We start from the raw sequence: 19,794 nt of genomic DNA, 5'->3' as shown, positions 1-19,794 counted from the left end.
AGAAGACTAGGTTCTTATCACCTGCACCTCATACTGGCATAAAATAAATGTGAAGGGAATTCAAAGGAGGAAGTAATTCATTTCGCTGTTTGCTGAGCGCTTGCCTACTGCTGGGCACTATGCTGCCTGCCTGTGTAAAGAAGGAGCTGAACGCTTGGTGCCCTGTTCCTGGCTGGAGCAATGCAAGCATTTACCCAGTAGATGGCACCCAAGTGATCCTTTCAGGCTGTTTAATTCAGAAGGAGGGCTTCCTGCTGAGTAAGATCTGTGGAGCCCTGGCATTTTTTTCTGAGTGCCATATAGAACCTTGGAAGGAGAAGAGATGGGCAAATGCCACAAAGGATCAGAATATTTTATATTTGAATTATAGAGCATTCAGTATTGAGCAGATGCTATAGCACCTTTATTTGCGCACTGTCCTTGACAATATTCTTAATAATCAGTATGACAGTCTTAAAACCCGTTAGGTGATTGATTCAGTCATAACAATTGACAGATTATATTAACCAAGTTCATAGGAGAAGGGCCTGAGGTCAGTGAGCCCAGGAGAGGACTTTCTTCACATCCTCTTGCCTAAGGAAGATTGGTTTAGTAAGCTCAGAGTATTCCAGGCTTCAGAAAGGAGCTGATTCTTTCTTCCTTCCTCCAACTTTTTATTTTGAAAAATTTTATATTCACGGAGAGCTGAAAGAATAGTACGTTCATATGCCCTTCACCTGGATCCACCAATGATCATTTTCTCGCATCTGACTTTCTCTTTTACAGCACTATGAACGCATGAATTTAAATTTTTTCCATATTTTGCAATGTTATCATCATTTTTCTTTCTGATGCTCAAACTGTCCCAGAATTGACCAGTGAAGACCTTTCAAGCCAACTCTATAGCATTATTCTCTAGGCACTTCCTTGCTTTCCTTCTGCCCGCCCCTCAACCAGATGTTTCAAGTTCACCTCGATTGTTTATGTCCAAGTCCTGGCGCCAGCCATTTCTCCATGAATCCTGGTTCCTTTTGTAGGGAGTGGTTACTATGAACTGTGAGCTGGACGGTGGCTAAAAAGGCACTGATATCTCAAGTCAACATTAAGGCTTCCCAAGGCTTCATAAACTGGAAAGTTGACTTCTTAAGTGGAACCACTTCATTGTACTTCAGAGTGGAATTTGTTTGTTTGTTTAATTTACTTACTTTTATTTTGTTTTAATTTTTTTAATATTTATTTTTGAGAGAGAGAGTCAGAGTGTGAGTGGGGAGGGACAGAGAGGGAGAATCAGAAGCACGGAGCCCTACACGGGGCTCGCACTCATGAACTACGAGATCATGACCTGCCTGAGCCAAAGTCAGATGCTTAACTGACTGAGCCACCCAGGTGCCCCAGAGTGGAGCTTATTTAACGTGGCCCTCAGGCTGAGTTCTTTAGCCACCGAATGAGATGAGCAATGAGAGGGCAGAAGAGCCACCCAGGATGCCATACCTTCAGCTCACATTGCAGTGACCCAGACTTTCAGGCTATGGAGAATCTAGGGGATGGAAGGTTAGGAAGTCAACCCAGATGAGAGAGGATTTATGAGGAGAGATTATGGACCCTTAATACATTTTATCTTCTTAGCCATATTTTGGATAGAACAGAGGAACTGGCCACGAGCCATGCCTAAAAACATGGGCTAGAATATGAGACAGGAGGACGATTTGTGTAGCCTTGTTCTTGAGCCATAATGTGGAATGATCAAGAGCAAATTTTGAGAGAGAGAGCGCGAGCAAGAAGGCTCACAAATCTATGTGCTACTGATATATGGAGCTGTCTTCCTAGGGAACCATAGAATCACCAGGGAGGAGTCCCTGAAAACTGCCTCATCTTGTTCTGGACTTATGTGTCCTGAAACTTCCAGGAAAGAAAAGATGCCCATGTCGATCCAAACTGGGAACTGTATTCTGTGGTGGTTACCAACTGGGCTTGGAACTAGTAGGACCTGGATTTGAATCTCTCCTCCCTCTGTGACTTGGGGCAAAGTTACTCAATCTTTGTAAATCTGTTTCCTCATTTACAAAATGGGATAATAATAGTGGGCCCTTTGTGGGTTTTTGTGAGGGAGGGTTAAATGAAGCACTATCTGTAAATCCCTTAATATGGAGCCTGAGTCATAGTAAATGCTCAATAAATGGTGGTTGCCATTCTTATCATTACTAAGCAAGAGACAGCAAGAGAGCTCTTGTTTTTCTTTTTTTCTTTTTCTTTTTTTTGGGAAGGAAATGAATGTAGGGCCAGAGAGCAAAAATAGTAAAGTAGAATTCCCTAAGGAACAAGAAAATATATACCAGGCATGAGGAGGTAATCTTCCCTGAACAAGTATTATATGGTAAGTAGTATTTTACATCTCATATAAAATCATATGAAAATTATATATATATATTATATATATACTATATATATTTTTTATATATATACTGTATATATTTATATATAACATATTTTATATTGCTAAAGCTGTGACTGCAGGGAATTCATGTCTGAACCTTTGAAGAGGATTTTATTTTATTTTATTAAAAAAATTTTTTTTAACGTTTATTTATTTTTGAGACAGAGAGAGACAGAGCATGAACGGGGGAGGGTCAGAGAGAGGGAGACACAGAATCTGAAATAGGTTCCAGGCTCTGAGCTGTCAGCACAAAGCCCGACGCGGGGCTCGAACTCACGGACCGCGAGATCATGACCTGAGCCGAAGTCGGCCGCTTAACCGACTGAACCACCCAGGAGCCCCTGAAGAGGATTTTATATTGTCAAAGAACTCATCAATCATTGCTCAGTTTCTGGCGAAGGTGTAGGAGGACATGAAAAAGGCCTTCCTTCCTGCTCAGATAGCAAGAAATCAGTTGATAAACCAAAGAAAATCCACAGTTTTCTTTAAAGCTGTCAAGTATCCGTGAACACAAAATCTAAAAGAATCTAAACTCCAGAGGAATAAGTTCTTCCTGGGTAGGTGGGTCATCCAGGATACCTTAGACCAGGGCTAGCTATGAGGCTGAGGGCAGGGCAGGTGAAAGAGGTGGGGGGGGGGGGGGCGGCTAGCCAGACTTGTGATGAACCTGTGGGCCAGCCTGCTGAACTTGTATCTAAAGGAGACCCCAAAGTAAAGGCAATTCAAGTATTTTCTTAAATGAAATTGCACCGAGCAAGCAGAGTCTCGGGCAAGACTGCAAAGCAGAAGATCTCGGGATGCTGGAGTTTTGCAACTTCAAAAACTTGGTGATTTCAAAGTCTCAAAAGCTCACAGTTTCCCAGTCTTACAATTATGGAGGTGGAGGAAGCTGAGGGGGGGAGGTTCAGGGGGAGTGTTGAAAATCAAAGACAGACTTTTTTAGGTTTCTGGTGCTTCAATTTCAAGATCCCTCTAGAAGAATCATATATCCCGTCCTGCTTCATACTAGTTTAATTTCTGATTGGTTCCAAATGATCAGCCCCTCATCTTCCCTGCCTAATGGAGGAAAGGATATTACCAGTCAAAAGAAAAATATGTATTTTCTATTGTGAAGAAGCAAGAGAATATAGCCTTCAGTGTAGAGAAAAAAATCAGTCAAAAGAAACAGATCACGCATGATCAAATACTGGAATTTTCAGTTAAGGAATCAAAAAAACCACTTTTTAATAGGGGCACCCAGCGGGCTTAGTTGGTAGTAAAGCATGCAACTCTTGATCTCAGGGTCATGAGTTTAAGCCCCATGTTGGGCGTAGAGCTTACATAAAAACAAATAAATAAATGAAATAAAATAACTTTAAATATACTAAAGGTTCCACAGGAAAGAAGAGATGAGAAATTTCAGGATATATTTGGAAAGTGTTAAAAAGAAATTTCATAACCGAAAACCATTCTACACACACACACACACACACACACACACACACACACACACACACACTACTGTATTCATTGGAGGGGACTAACAGTTGATTGGTCACAATGAAGAAAGGATTGGGGAACTTAAACACATATTTAATAGAAATCAGCCAAACTAAAGCACAGAGAAATCCTTTTTTTTTTTTTTTTTTTTATTCAGCAGTTGAAGTTCTCTGTGCTACCCAAGCCCAGATCCTCTCTTTTGAGTTGGATTGGCAGAGTTCAATCTCTACTATTTTTGCAAAGATCCTGATGACTTTGGGGAGGACAGACTTTCTACAGCAAAGTGGCAGACACTGTTCTTGCTGGCCAGTTGTTTCAACTAAGCGGACAGACCGCTTGGTACAAAGATGAGGGGCTTTCAGAATGGTTTGATTGGGCGGGGAGATGTTTGAGTTTATCTGGTATAGGCATTCATTCAGTTAACAATTATTTGGACACCTGCTCCATGCATATAAAGGTGTGAACAAGACAGACAAGGTCCCTGCTCTCACAGAACTGTGTCATGGGGCGGGGGGGGGGGGGGGAGGCAAACAATTAAATAAACCATCACTCTAATGTATCGAATTAGTTGAGATTATAGGCCAAATCATAAGGTGAGCCATGGAGTTATTCCTAGACATCTGACAGTTCCTGATTAAGATCTGAGCCCCTGATAAAAGCCATCTTTTAGCACTTATTATGAACCAGGCATTGTTCTAAGTGCCTTCATGTCCTAAGCCATCATTCCTCATCAAAGCTGTTTTATAGGTGAAGACACTGAGGCACAGGGAGGTTAAGTAACTTCCCTATTGTCATGTAGCTTGTAAATAGCAGAGGGAAGATGCCAATTCAGAAGCCAGGCCCCAGAGCCCAGTCTCTCACCCTCTATCCTAAATCGTTTCTTGTTGTGGGAGGCACTTGAGGTCCTCTGAGTTCCTGTGCAGGGGCCTAGCAGGTCATGGTAGGATAATACAAGTCACGTGAAAGGTGTCAGCTCCCCCCCAGCTCCTGGCCTGGAACGTGGGTCGTCCCCATGTCATCATCCAGGCATTTCTTCTGCCATCAGTGTCTGGGTTCCTGGGTCTAAATGGGTTTAGGGATGTAGCCAATGCTGTAAGGAGGCCCTTAGGAGCCTTGGAGCAGGCTGGGGCATCCCCAGCGAGTCTTGCGCCAAAATAGCGTCTCAGATCCAGACAAGACTCGAGAAATAACACGATTAGTTGCCGTTTATTGAGCATTTTACCTATCGGGTACTGTGCTAAATGCTTTACAAAATGATCTATCTTGTTTAATCCTTACAACAAATAAGAAAACAACAACATGGTGGAAGGAAGATTCTTATTTCCAAATGAGGAAGTCTTGGCCTTGAGAATCTGGAGAACTTGTCTGGGGTCACACAGCTAGTAAAAGGCTGAGCGGAAGCGGACCCAGCCTGACTTCACGACTGCCCCTTAATCATTTTGAGTCTTGCCCTGGAGTCCTCTCAGAAGGAGGGAAGAAAATACAAATGTCTCTGTCTGAATGCTTGCTTTCTTTACTCCTTTCTGCACCCCCCCCACCACTCCCAAGAGGAAAGATTTAAGAAACAAAACAAACACAACAAAACCCCAACCATGTCTCAGAAGTTTGTTATGTCTGTCTCTTGCTCCTCCTTTCCCACCCTCCATGCTGGAGATAGCAAGACTTTTGTCTGAGTGCTGCGGTGTTCATTTTTGTTGGGAACCTTCCAGCTCTCTTGCCAGTTTAGAAATTAATGGAGATTTCCCTTTGGCTCTGCAGCAGTAGGGTCTCTCTAGCTAACTCTCCTATTTTGGCTTATAGCAACAGAGAAGGGTCGGGGGGTGGCGGAGTTGGAGAGGAGTCCAGGATTTGAGAGCCCAGGGGACAGTGTGGCTTCACTGGCAAACACCCCTACACACATACACACACGCCCCACTTCCCCCTGCAACAAGACATCGTCGGGGAATCTGAGCACGTTTCCGGGCCCACTGCCTGCTCTGGTCTTTCAGACTCAGGACCACCTGCTTGGTTGGCCAGCAGTGCCTCCTTGGCGGGAACACTCAGCTGTGTTCACTGTTCTGCTCTAGACAGAGAGGTGCACTGAGTCTGCCCTGCACCCAGGCCCGCCAGTTCCCGGGGAGGAGGCAAGAGTGGAAAGGGAGCTGAAGGAGCCCCTTGGGGTGGGCAGGAGGTAGGGCTCCTTCCTCCTCTCCCCTGTGCCCAACACCCCTCCCCTGAGCACATTTCTGAGAAGTGGCCTCTTTGTGTCTGCTTGGTTGGAACTTGTCCACCGTCTTGGGGTCAACTCCTCCCTTCCCCCCAGAGGGAGAAGGAAAACATCAGGAGGAACCGAGGCATGGCATGTGCTTTGGAGTCCTGGCTACTTCTGAAGGACAGCCCCGGGCCTGCAGGACCAAGTGGTCTTGCATTTCACATGGCCAGGGGCCAGCACCCGGGTGGGAATGGAGGCCCCAGCCTCTCCAGAGGCTGCATGAGATCCTGGGTCTGGCTAAAGCCTGAATGGTCCTGCCAAGGAGACCTGACTGGGATGGGCACCAGCACCCCCGGCCATGAGGAGAGGCCTAGTTTCCCTGCTGCCTGAGTCCAGCTTCCATATGCAGGGAAGCAAGCAGGCAGCATTTGCTGCTGCTTCTCACTCAGGGTCCCTGCAGGAGGTTTGCTGTGGGAGCTGGGATTTAACACCTTGCAGGCTGGGAAGCTGCCAGTCCCCAAAGGGTGGAGGCTGTGCAGGCAGGTTTCTTTTTTTGTCTCTCACACCCAACGTATCACTTCCGTAGCCGGGCAGCAGATGGGCGGATGGGGGCGATGGCGTGTGAGGTGTGCAGGAAGGAGGAACGCGCACTTCAGAAAACACGGCTGAGGGTGGGGGTGGGGAGATTCAATGTCTCTTTTTCAGGGCAGTGGAAAAATCCTACTGCTTCGAAATGTGAGTGGGACAGAGCTACACTAGAAAGCCCCCAAGACAGTTGAACATACCAGCCAAGACCCAGCATTGGTACTAGACAGATCCAAGTTCAAATCCCGGTTCTGCCACCAACCAGCAGCAGCTAACATTTACTGATGTCTCTGCTTAGGGCTTTCCGCCCATAACCTGATTCAAGTCTCACAAAATCACATGACGTAGGTGCCAGTTTTATTCCCATTTGGTTCCGGTTTCCTGAGGTTCTGAGAGAGGAGGTAACTTGCCCAAAGCCACACAGCCAATGAAGATAAAGCTGAGTAGTGGGGTAGTGGGTAGAGGGTAGTACCCTCAAACCGAGGGTAGTGGGGGCTCTGAAGTCTCCATTCTTAACTAGTACTTTAGAGTTAAAACACTCGCTTGCAGACTTTGACCTCTTGGCCTTCTGGCCTTGAGGAAGTCACCTAACTTCTATCCTCAGTGTTCGGCATTTGGGAAATGGAGAGATGAATGGTGTTCTCCTAGGTTTCTCAAGAGCATTAAATGAGAGGGTGTTTGTAAATGTTTCAGCCAGTGTCTGGCCTGTGATAGTATCATCATTCATTCATTCATTCATTCAACCTATTTCACACCTGGCTCCATTCCAGGTGTACAAGCTAGAAAAGGTCCCAGCTCTACTAAAGTGAGTGAGCAGATAAGCTAGATAATTCTAAATAGTGATGTGTGTTATGAAGAAAACAAAAGTAGAATAAAGGCAGTTCCTGTAGAGACATGGGGTCTCTTTGAAGCAATGGCATTTGAACTTAATTTGCAAAGGACAGAGATGTGGAAGAAGACAAACCTGCCAGGCTAAGAGCAGCAAGTGCAAGGCCCAGAGTTGGGGACAGAAATGAGGCTGGTGTCACTGGGGCAGTGTGAGGAGACAGATGAGCGGGAGTGGGGACCGGGCAGAGGGTGGGCTGGGGCACTCAGTGAGGCCGGGCCATGAACATCTGTGGGAAGGTATTTGCATAGCGGGAAGCCTTTGGAGGGTCAAGAAAGCCTTTGGAGGAATCAAGAAAGCAATGTGATCTAATTTATCTCTTTAAGAGGTGGCTTTGGCTGCTGTGTGGAGAATCAAATATTGGTGAAACGGATTGCAGAGAGGGATGGCAAAGGCTGGGCGGGACGAGGACCCCCCAGTGGAAAATGGTGGACCATGCTTCTCCCTGGCAGACCAGGACAGCAGCGGTGAAAGTCCGAGCAAAGACATGACTTGTGCAACCAGCCTGGCAGTAGGTGTCACAAAAGCCAAAGCCTCACACCTCACAGCTCATCGGAAGCAGAATCTGAGCTCTTTCCCTGACATTGTAGAAATGTCACCACCACCATCTTGCCATGGAGCAGTATCCACTGACATTAATATTTTTCTTCTAAGCGATGAGAATTTATACTTTGGGGGGAGGAGCTATTGAGTGTAACTGCATACCTAGAGTTTATGAGGTCAAACTGGATTTCTGTATAGAGCAGGGTTAGAGAAACTTTTTCTGTGAAGGAGCAGCTGGTAAATATTTTCATTTTTGTGGACCCTGCTGTCTGTTTCTTGTCAGAACTGCTCAACTCTGGCATTATAATTTGAAAGCAACCATAGACCATGAATAAAAAATGGGTGTGGCTCTGTTCCAATAAAACTTTATGTGCAAAAACAGGCAGTGAGCCACATTTGGCCCATGGATTGTAGTTTGACAACTCTGGTAGAAAATAGTGTTTACTTACATGACCCAGATAATTTTATTCCTATAAAGCAATTCAAGACATTTTCCCCAAACTCTTTTGTGAAACTAGGGTGCATCTTGCACACCTGTGCTTATCTTAACACTAGAGAATATGATTTAATTTAATGAAGACTTAGTCCAGTGGTTTTCAAATCTTAGTGATTCCTGGGAGGTAACTCAAGGAACCAGGGCGATAGTGAGGGTGGAGGGCTTTTGACCCCCAGTTTCAAGCAGGAGAACCTCTTGGATCCATGTTTTTCTAATTGGTGGTTTTCATGAAAGTTTGTCTAGAAAAAAGGGGTTGGGGGCTAGGAAAAAAATAGAAAACCAGTAATGCAGCCCAGCTGGTGGAGAGCATGTCCCCCTTCTGGTGTCATGTGTTAAAGAGGCATTTATTACATAATTGCACGTAGAACAAAAATTGACACATAAATGTTCTAAGTGGATAGAAAGAGGTCAGGAAAGAGTTGCTTTGGGGTTATATTTGTGGAGTAGAGCATGTTCAGGGAACACAGACCAAGGGTCTTATGCAGATTTAGGCTTCAGACAAAGGCCACTGTGTCTACTTTCAAAGCCTTTTAGGGTGGGGGATCCTGGGTGGCTCAGTTGGTTAAGCATAAGTCTTCAGCTCAGGTCTTGATCTCACAGTCTGTGGGTTCAAGTCCCAAGTTGGGCTCTATGCTGATGGTGCAAAGCCTGCTTAGGATTCTCTCTCTCCCTCTCTGTCTCTCTGTCTCTCTCTCCCTCCCTCCTCCTCTCGCCCTCTCTCTACCCCTGCCCCACTCATGCTCTCTCTCTCTAAATAGTTAAAAATAAAGCCTTTCAGGGTGGAGTCAGCAGGTTGGCACATGGAAGTCTTGGGGAGGCAGAATGATAGAGTGGCTTGGACTTTATACTCAGATACAGTTAGGTTTGAATCTCTGCTCTGTCACTTAGTGGCTCGACAAGCTATTTCTTTTTTTTTTTTAATTTCTTTATGTTTATTTTTGAGAGAGCAAGAAGAGCACAGATGGGGAAGGGGCAGAGAGAGAGGGAGACACAGAATCTGAAACAGGCTCCAGGCTCTGAGCTGTCAGCACAGAGCCCGATGCAAGGCTCGAACCCATGAACCGTGAGATCATGACCTGAGCCAAAGTCAGGTGCTTAACTGATTGAGCCACCCAGGAACTCCTCAACAAGCTATTTCTTTAACTCTCTTGTTATACATTTTCCCAGATGGAAAACTGGAATGATATTACTTCCCTTTTCAAGCTGTTGAGTAGATTAAGTGAATTAACCTATGCAAATTTCCTAGCACATTGCCAGGTGCTTGAGAAAGTAATTTCCTTCTCCATTCTGTTCTCAGGGGTGTGGGATGAGCACAAAGGCTCTTTGAGACCTTCTACCATCTCTTTCCTGTTTATTCCAATTTCCATGCCCCAATCTTCTCTTCCCAGGATGTGGCCAGGTTCTGCGAGCCTCAAAGGGTCAGATTTTGTTGGAGAGCTACCCTCTAAATGCTCACTGTGAATGGACCATTCATGCCAAACCTGGGTTCATCATCCAGCTAAGGTAAGGGAAGGGGCTGGGATCAGAATTAGGGAGTTTGAGGTTATACGGAAACACAGTAAGAGGACTGAGTGCCCTGGATCCTAGTGACCAAAGGCTAACCATCAGAAAATTCAGAAAATGTACCTTATTCAGAAAATGTACAATGGAGCCTTTTGTTTGTTTGTTTGTTTGTTTGTTTTTAAACGTCTTGGCAATTCCATGGAATAAACCTGGTCAAAACTACAACCAATGAAATGTTTGTCATTCACTGCCCTAGAACAGGGGTTGCTTAAGTAATTTTGAACCAAGGATAACACCAACAAAACAGAATACTGATAGCAGTCTACCCATCCACAAATCTTTACCAAGTCTTCCTGTTCACCCAGCACTGGGCTGGGTTCTATGGGAGGAAAGTGAAAAAATTAAAAGGCACGGATCTAACCTTCAAGGAATTTATACTCATCAGCTCCTTTCGCTGATGTCCTCAGAAAACAATAACCACATCTGTAACAAATAAACCAATTTTTTCACTTGCATGGAAGATAAGTCATCTCTTCTTATGAAGCTTTGGGGTCCTCCCAAATATGCAATTTATGCCATAGTACAAAGTGTAGATCCAGTCTTGTTGTAACTGTAGATAAATAACACAAGAGAGAACTGTTCACTGCTGCATCCTAGTGCTGGGAACAGTACGCAGTACACATCATAGGTGCTTGATAGATACTTGTTGCATGAATGAACGTTGAAAGAACTTCTCCCTGCCTCCAGTGTATCTCCTTTTTCCTGGCAAACACCTCTCCTTTAACTCTCTAGGGAATCAGAGTGACCCACTCACCCCTAGGATTTCTAGGGATATTGTCCACTTAGCTCTTCCTTTTCTAACCAGGGGGGGAGGTTGGCAGTAATGGAAATTTCTAATCTTCTAGGGCATGGGTTTTCAATAAGTATTTTCTGGATGGATCAGTGGAAGTTTCCACATTCCAGCTGGCTCCTCAAATGGCTTTCTATCCTCTAGGAGGGACCGCATGGTACCCTGCCCGGGAAGGATCCAGCAAAACAGGTCCCCTTCTCAGTTCTCCTCATCAAGGCTGGCCCTCAGTGGCTGGTCTCCCCATTCCTGTAGGATCTGGGGTTGGGAGTGAGTCTCATCAATTGGACTTTTCTAGAGGAAGGTTAGCACAAGGAACATCTGAAGGCCCACACCCTTCTGCTTAAGGTGCTTCAGGTGGGGTCTCCCAGAGATGATGAGGGGAGGTGTTAAATGCTGCATATTATTTCAGCACCTCAGGGACCAGGCCAGATGGTCCCCCTAAAGGGTCCCCTTAAAGGAGGAGCTTCTCCAAGATCCAGGATATAAAGGAAATCTGTCCCCAAGCAAAAATCCAAAATGGTGGAGGGATTGGAGAAGCACATCACCTGCCTGGGAATGCCCCTAGGGAGGCCTGCAAATAGGTAGATTTCTTTCCTTCTAGTCAAATCTGGACCTGCTGCCCAGTGATAATAATAATCATAGGATACCCTGATGCATATGTACAGTGTTCAGACCAAAAGCCAAGCGGTCATCCCTGATGCCCCTCTTTCTATCACCTACCACAGCCAGACCACCACAAAATCTATTTTATTACCTGTAAAATAATCTCAAATCCATCCACATCTGACTCTAGTGCCGCTATTCCACTTTATACCACCACAATCTCACCTCAGTTCTCTCCTGGCTTCCTAACTGGCTCATGTTTCCACTCTTGCCAGCTCTGCTGCTTTCTCTCCTCAGTGACAAGAGTGACCCTTTAAAATCCTAAGTCCAGGGGCGCCTGGGTGGCTTGGTCGGTTAAGCGTCCGACTTCAGCTCAGGTCATGATCTCACGGTCCGTGGGTTCGAGCCCCGCGTTGGGCTCTGTGCTGACAGCTCAGAGCCTGGAGCCTGTTTCAGATTCTGTGTCTCCCTCTCTCTGACCCTCCCCTGTTCATGCTCTGTCTCTCTCTGTCTCAAAAATAAATAAACGTTAAAAAAAATTTTTTTTAAATCCTAAGTCCAGTTCTGTTGTCGAAACCTTCCAGTTTTTTCCTATGAGGCTTGGAATCAAATCTGGATTCAGGATGCTGTATCTGGATCCTGCTCTCCTCCTTAGTTCATACCAGTCTCCTCTTTACACTCCATCATGCAGCATCCCTGACCTTTCAGTTCCTCAAATGCGCCAAACTCATTACTGCTTCAGGGCCTTTGCACTTACAGAGCCCCCTGCCTGGGCCTCTCTTCCCCATGACCTTCACATGACTGGCCCTGTTTCATCATATAAGTGTCTGCCCAGATATCAAGTTCAGAGGGGTCTTCCTTGACCACATTGCATAAAAAGCTTACCCTCCCCAGTCACTTTTCATGCTCTTACCCGGTTTATTTTATTCACAGTGCTTAATAATCTATTACCTTGTATTAGAGGTTACCTTGTATTCTGGCTTCCTTGCTTATTATTTGTTCACCAAATCAGAACTACTCTCCATTAGGGCAGGCACTAGTTGGGTATATTTAGTTGGGTCACTGCTGTGCTTTCAGCACCTAGAACAGCGCCAGCCACAGAGCAGGCCTGCCACAGATAGATGTTAAGTACATGAATGAACGAGGGTATGAACATAAATACAACTTGGAGTGTCTCATATTTTGGTTTCAGAAAAAGCTGTGATCTCTTTTGGGTGGTGGCCTTGTCCCTCCTCCTTCCCTTTTCAGACAGAGTTACCAAAGTCCAGAGAAAGAACTGATCTGTCAAGGCCCACCGTGAGCTAGCAATGGCATCTGGATGAGAAGTCAGGTCCTTAGATATTAGACCACGTTTCACAAAGCATGATTAATGGGCCTTACAGTCCTTTACAAAAAGTTTTGTGATAAAAACTTTGTAAAATAAACACTAGCCATACATAGTTAGAGGTCTTCTTTTTCGTAAGATCCTTAGGTGCATTTAAAATATACTGATTCACTATGTTCTAGTGTTCTCTAATCCTGACCCTTGAACTTTTCACCCAAAGTGGTAGAAATAGACCTTTGTCCCAGCTTTTCAGGTGGCAGTTGTGCACTCTTCTGTCTTTTCCTGCTTCTTCTCCAAAACTCGAAGGAGAAGATACAGATGTATATTCTGTGAACTCAGTACCCAGGCATTCCCTTGGGAATATTTTGAAAAATGGCTTTTCCTCTCTTGCTCTGGGATGTGGCTGCCTCCTGTCTTGTCTGTTGGCAGTGGAAGCTTGCATTCATCTTCTGCTTTTTTGATCTGATGTATTCCAGTATTTCCAAACCTGAGACCCTTTTAGGCAAACACACGTTTATCAGATCTCCCCCGTTTCTGAAATTCTGATATAGTGCTACTTTTTCTACTCTTTGGGGTAAGAATTATTGCTACCCAGAGGATAATTACCTTCATATCCTTCCATTAAAATAGAAGAATGTGCAGAGATTTTGTTCTTTTATTGAGTTTTGCAAGGCAATGTATACTTTTTCCATTCTTCAGTTGTAAAATTATACTATAGTATCTATTCAACCATATCTTCATCAATATTTGCTTGGCATCTCTATATGCCAGGCACTGTGTTAGGCACAATGAAAACATTGATGGAATAAGACAGATGTTCTCTCCTACACTCAAGAAATTTGCAGTCTAGTGGAGAAGATAGGGATTCATGCATGTGAACGCACACACACACACACACACACACACACACACAAAATCAAGAAGATAAATTTGAGGAGTTAAAATTAGTATCCTCACTATGAAGAGAACAGAGGATCTCCTTTAGAAAGAGTTGTCAGGGAAGTGTCTTTGAGGAGAGAATATTTAAGGTGAGGCCTGAGGATAAGAAGGAACCAGCCAGGCAGAATGGGTGGAAAAGTTCCCCTGTAAGAGAGGCCAGCTATGTGCAGAGATTCTCTGAATGGAATAGGTACTCCCTCTGTCTGGGCATGCACATACACATGGGGACAGCAGACGTATACATGCCCCTCTGTTAAAAGAAATTCATCTCACCTCACATTGTCCAGGACCCTTTTTCTATCAGATCAGGCCAGTGGTACCACTCTTCTGAGACCTGTTCATCATCTGGTCTGGAACTTGCTCAGGGGTCTCAGGAGTCTCAGGATGGTCAGGGCCCACCTGTTTTGTGCTGTCACTCTCTCCACCCACAGGTTCATCATGTTGAGTCTGGAGTTTGACTACATGTGCCAGTATGACTATGTTGAGGTCCGTGACGGGGACAGCAGCAATGGCCGGATCATCAAACGCTTCTGTGGCAATGAGCGGCCAGCTCCTATCCGGAGCACAGACTCTTCGCTCCACATCCTCTTCCATTCAGATGGCTCCAAGAATTTTGATGGCTTCCATGCTGTATTTGAGGAGATCACAGGTAAAGGCCGTGGAGACAAGTGTAACATCTTATGGGTATGCTCCAGATGAACATCTTTCTGTGCACGTCTCCTTCTCCCTGCTCAGCCTTATTAAAACCCAGTGGGCTGAGTTCTCAGAAGCAACCTACACATCGAGAAGGAAGAAAGAAATGGCGAGGTATATTTCACAGATGTTCGCCAGAAGCATAGCTAGGAATTATGGACGCCCTCGTATGCTGGAGCAGGGAGAGGGTAGGTAATTTGTCCAAGGTCACAAAGCGGTTGGCTCTATGGATCACACTGGGGGGTGGGGGGGAATCTCATGGTTAAGAGCATTAGCTTTGGAGCTCTGGCAGATTAAGCCATGTGACCTGGGGTAAATTCTACTTCTCTGAGCCTCAGTTTCCTAATCAGCACATAAGGGAATATGCCTAGATCCTGCTCCATTACGGAGGCTCTGGGAGATGGAGTGGACGAAGAATTTAGCCCAGTGTCTGGTATGTAGGATGCACTCAATAGCTGCCCAACCCTAGGCCTGCCCAGAGCCTCCCTCTGTCATCTGCAAGATAGGCATCAAAAGTGTTTAACTCAGTGGTGAGGGCCACTTACTTTGTGACCAACTCTGAGCTTGACTTTAACTCCTGCCCTATCATATCAGGAAGTAGGATTTGACCAAAATGCGCAAAACGCTCCATCCTAAGAAAACTCCCTCAGCTCTCACTGTTCTGAGATTGAATTGCATCAGGTTTTACAAACTAGCCCAGGTTTAAAGTTCTGGGTTTTTTTAAGTACCCAATTAGGCATTGTTGTGGCATTTTCATCGCTGTGGCTTCCTATGGAAGGTATGATACGAAAGACTCAGGAAGAGTGATGGTGGCAGTGGGATCATCCTTCTGCAGCCTTGTCCTTTTGGTGAGACTGGGAGACCCCGCCCACCTGCCCATCCCTTGGAATGTCTCCACGTGAGCTCTCAGCAGCTGCGGCTCCCCTGTGTGCCTGCTGCCTTCACAGAGGATGTCCCCTGTAGAGCTGTGCGGGCCTGGGGGTTCTGGAAGTGTGCTTCTGTGGTGTGATGTGGTCAGCCTCCGGCTGATCCGCCCCCTTGGTAATATGTGGCTGGCCGAGGCTGGGCAGGGGGTGGAGGGGTCACACTTGAGATACTTGTGTGGGTACTCGTGACAGACAGCAGGGCTGGCTGTCAGGGAAGCCAGCTAGAATTAGTGGCAGCTTGCCAGCTTGTGACCCTGTGACTACGGGGAGGGCCAGGAGGGTCCTTTCCTCCCCCGAAGTGGACTCCTCAGCCCCCTCTGGAGAACTTTGGGAAATGCTGGTCTGCGTCGTCAAGTGGAGAGTAGCACTCGTGGCTTCTCACACACCCTGTTTGCACGTGTGTACTTGAATTTTCTCCTCAGGCTAATGTCACCTCCTCCACACCTGTGCATGAAATCCCAGCCTTCAGGGTTTGTCTCCCATTCATCCTCCTCTGCTGAATCTTCTCTCTTGGTCCAACGGGTTGTGACTTTGCCCTATTTTGAACGTCTTACAACACTCTCTCCCCTTTCCCAACGCGAAGTGAATTATGCTTCAGGTGATAGTGGTTGTATATTTTTTGTCAAAAAGCCCTGATTTGGTAAACACGTGTCCTGTTCATCTTTCTGTCTCTCCAGTTGCCTCACACAGAGAAAGCACTCAGTTTGGGCTTGTGGAACTGGACCTAGCGATCTATTTCCATGTCAGGGTAAATGAATGGAGGGTTAGTGGTTAGGACACAGACCTCCGTTTCCCAAAGTATTCTCTGCAGAAGAATAGTTCTCTGTAAAATGTAGGTTCTGAGGCCAGATAAGCTTGGGAAAGGCCAGACATGATGTGCCTTCTTAGATATCTGCAGTGCACATTAGGACATGGAACATTCTGAGAAGTTCTGCAGTAAAGAAATCTGGTTCGTTGCCATTTAATACCAGTAGCACTTGCCCACCATATTTGAGCTTAGAACCCTTTCTTAGTTGAACGTATCAACATCTCAAGAGACTAATGTTTACAGAATGTATGTTAGGAAATTCTCAAGTACGCTTTTGACAGTGTCATGGAGATCTTCCAGTTCCTTCCCCTAGTACCCAGGACCCTGAGCTTTCTTAAAAAAAAAAAAAAAAAAAAAAGATCTAAAGCTGCCTGAGGACGCCTATCTCCCCTGGAGTCTTTATGGGAGGGGTAAAGGCATGCTTCCACTTTAATCCTGTGGTGTGCCTGTTTATGTTGGCTTTAGGCTTTTCAGACCATAGAAGCATACTTCTGGGGCCTTTGAAAATATCAAATAACATCAGATAAGCACCGATTTTAGGCATTCTCAAGTGACGGTAATGTGGATCCAGTAAAAGAAGTAAAAATATTGCAAGAAGACTGCAAAAGGCAAGTGAAAGACCCTGGTCGAGGCTCCAGGCTTGAGGAAATTGACTCACCGCAGTGACGCTGAGGGAAATTGCCTTTTCTCTTACAGCATGTTCCTCTTCTCCCTGTTTCCATGATGGCACTTGCCTCCTTGACAAAACCGGATCTTACAAATGTGCCTGCCTGGCAGGCTACACCGGGCAGCACTGTGAAAATCGTGAGTATGCTTCTGGAGTGAGGGTTGAGGAGTCACATGGGGCTGGCATGAAGAAGGCTCTGGGAGCTTATGAAGTATGTTGTTTCTTGGTGTTTAGGACAGTGTGTCCAGGGTGGCACATAATGTGGACATTCCCGTCGAGTGGTTCTCAGGGCTCGGCTGCCTCTGAGTCAGGATATTTGGAACCACTTAGGTCTTCCCGTTGACATTTCCACATCTCCCCCACTGCATATAGTTCTCAAAAAGATATGCCTTCAAGGGCTTGAATAATATTCAGAGCTCAAAAACACGGAAGAAGTGCCAACAGGAGAAAGCCACCATCATAAAATCTCCTGTGGCTCTCAGTCTGAACTCCCTGTCCTTTGCAAGATCTGAATTTTGGAGTTGTGCCCCAGGGAAGCATTTATTGATTCCAGTATGTTGTTGCATGGTCTGAAGCCATCAGCAGAGAGTAACTCAACATCATGACCAGCAATCATTTATCAAGGGTCACTGGTCACCAAGCCTTGTGTATGACATGTGTCGCAACCAAAGTTTGAGACCTGAAACAGGTGTCATGGACTGCAACTATCAGCATAGAATGAGATGCGCACAAGAATAAGAAGAATCAAAATTTGGGGAGGGGGGCAGGGGGAGGAAGTAAAGGAGGGCAGATAATGGCATAGGCAGGGGTTCCCCCCAGCAGATCCTGAGTGGTGAGTATGAGTCAGGAGATGAATTAGGACGTGCTCCCAGAGAAGCTGGCAAGGGAGTGGGGAAGCTGGACTGGGAAGGGAGGGAAGCCAAGCAAAGGTGTGATTTTAGGCAAAATCCAGCCTCAGTGGAATCTGGAATGTAATTTATACCTCTGCGTGTATCCTGGCTTTATAGCAAGGAGCTGGGCTTCCATATCCCCCTTGCAATCAGCCATTGACCAAGGGCTGCCCTGGATGAGTGGGAGAACACGACTGACGTTCTGTGTATGTGGGATGAGTGGTTCCAGTAGCCCTTGAATAGTCAAGGAGATCTCAGGTGCAGGCCAATGGAAGCAAAACCATATAGACTGGGGGATGGGGGCGGTGTGGGACCCACAGAAGCAGTGAAAAGGCATCTGAGGACAGTGAGTGCTATAACCACTTGCAACTAGCATGCACTGGTACTTTGGGGTCGTCCTATAAGGTGCCTGGTCTGATGGCATTCTATAAAGTTCAGACATTTTCCAGTCAATTTTATCAGTCGTCCTTATCAACAAGGCAGACGGAAGCCGTGGTGTCAATAGTGTACCCTTGAGTGTGTCATTGCGTGGTGCTGATGACCTTGATTTGGTCCTTGATTTGGCTTGGCACGGCTAACCTGAGCATGGTTATGCTGGGGGCTTAGAAAAATATGTTCTGCTTCATGGCTCCTGCCTCGTTGGAACCTGCTGTGTTGTGTGCAGGGCAGGGAAGAGAAACGCTGCTTTCTCTTTGTTTTGAAATTGTGTGTAGAGAGTGAATCTGGAATCTCGACAATGGCAGATCCTGAGCTTTAAAGGGTTCAATTCAGAGCGAGAAACAAGAAAAAGGGGGAAGGCTTAATTTCTTGATGAACTAATTACACAATGCTAAAGCTTTGAAAAACAAGGTAAAATTGGAGAGAAGTGAAGTATTATCGAAGAAGCCAAAATGCATTAAGAAGCTGGGTCAAATCAGGGCACAGTGAGGATTTGGGGGCGGGGGGAGGGAAGGGTAGAAATTGATCAAAAGTTGTGACTAAAATATTTATGAGTTGCTTATGAGTCAAACATTGACTTTTCAGCATTTCCATTTTGTCCAGAACACAAAGCAAAACAAAACAAAATACATATAATGAGAAAGAATGGAAACTATGTCATTACAAACTGATTCATATCTTGAGTCACAAACTGGCTCAAATCACATCTGACCTCAAAACACCAGCATAGATGCACAAGAGAATTCTTCCTAGCTACTTTTTAAAATGTCCTTAAAAAAACCATAGTTCCCTTTGTACCTTGTAGTTGTAACTGGGTGAAGGTATTGGTGGTGGGTATCTGATACATCATTTGCTGGCATTCATGTGGGAGACCAAATGTTTTATTATTTTTTTAAATAAGATTTAGGTTTGTTTTTCCTTCTAGGAAATTCAGCAGGAGTCCCCACTAACTCAATGAGGGGAACGTCACAAAAATTAGCTGTGACAGTTTACCTTGTAATTTCTGAACAAACCATAGCAGATTTCTAGAATAGCCTATTAGTTAGAAAAACCAAGGAGGAAAAAAAAAAGTTTACGTTATTGTTTTCCTCCTGAGTATACCACTGAACTGGAATAATCTCCCTGGAGGAAATTCCTTCAAAATGAACAAGAAACTCAAGCATTCTGGGATTCTTTGTACATTCTGAAATGCCTAAATTGGAGTAGACATTTGTTTTACAAAATAGCTTTAAAAGCACCGAGTCAAATATTGGTGAGAATTCCATCTTTTATTTATGTAGTACCAAATCTGATGAGGGGCAACCACATCATAGATGCTGCTTTAATGGTCTGCCCTCCTGAAGGCTTTGTGAAAAGGTGGATGCCCCTTTTAACAGATGAAGGATTTGAAGCAGAGAGCGCGAGGCACTGAAATTCAAAACGAGACGCTAGAATGCCACATTTCCCATGTTGGTCACGGTCTCCCAGACGTGGTTCTCGCCATGTGGCTCAGTGGAACTGTGGGTGAACAATTGATAAGCTCTGGTCATGGCCTCATGGTCCATTATGTATTCCTCTCAA

At 45.3% G+C, this 19,794-nt stretch overlaps 1 protein-coding gene across 1 annotated transcript in view; it reads left to right on the top strand.

The window, feature by feature from the left end:
• PAMR1 (peptidase domain containing associated with muscle regeneration 1) overlaps positions 1-19,794 on the top strand; it is a 160,680-nt gene that overhangs the window by 116,977 nt on the left and 23,909 nt on the right. Inside the window, 3 exon segments of the mRNA XM_058688638.1 lie at positions 9,982-10,096; positions 14,244-14,461; positions 16,936-17,043. Coding sequence (XP_058544621.1) covers positions 9,982-10,096; positions 14,244-14,461; positions 16,936-17,043 — 441 coding nt within the window.

Source organism: Neofelis nebulosa, chromosome 10 (assembly GCF_028018385.1).
Source record: "Neofelis nebulosa isolate mNeoNeb1 chromosome 10, mNeoNeb1.pri, whole genome shotgun sequence".
Lineage (NCBI taxonomy): Eukaryota > Metazoa > Chordata > Mammalia > Carnivora > Felidae > Neofelis > Neofelis nebulosa.
The sequence above is the reverse complement of the archived record's forward strand: the minus strand, read 5'-3'. Positions and strand labels throughout refer to the sequence as shown.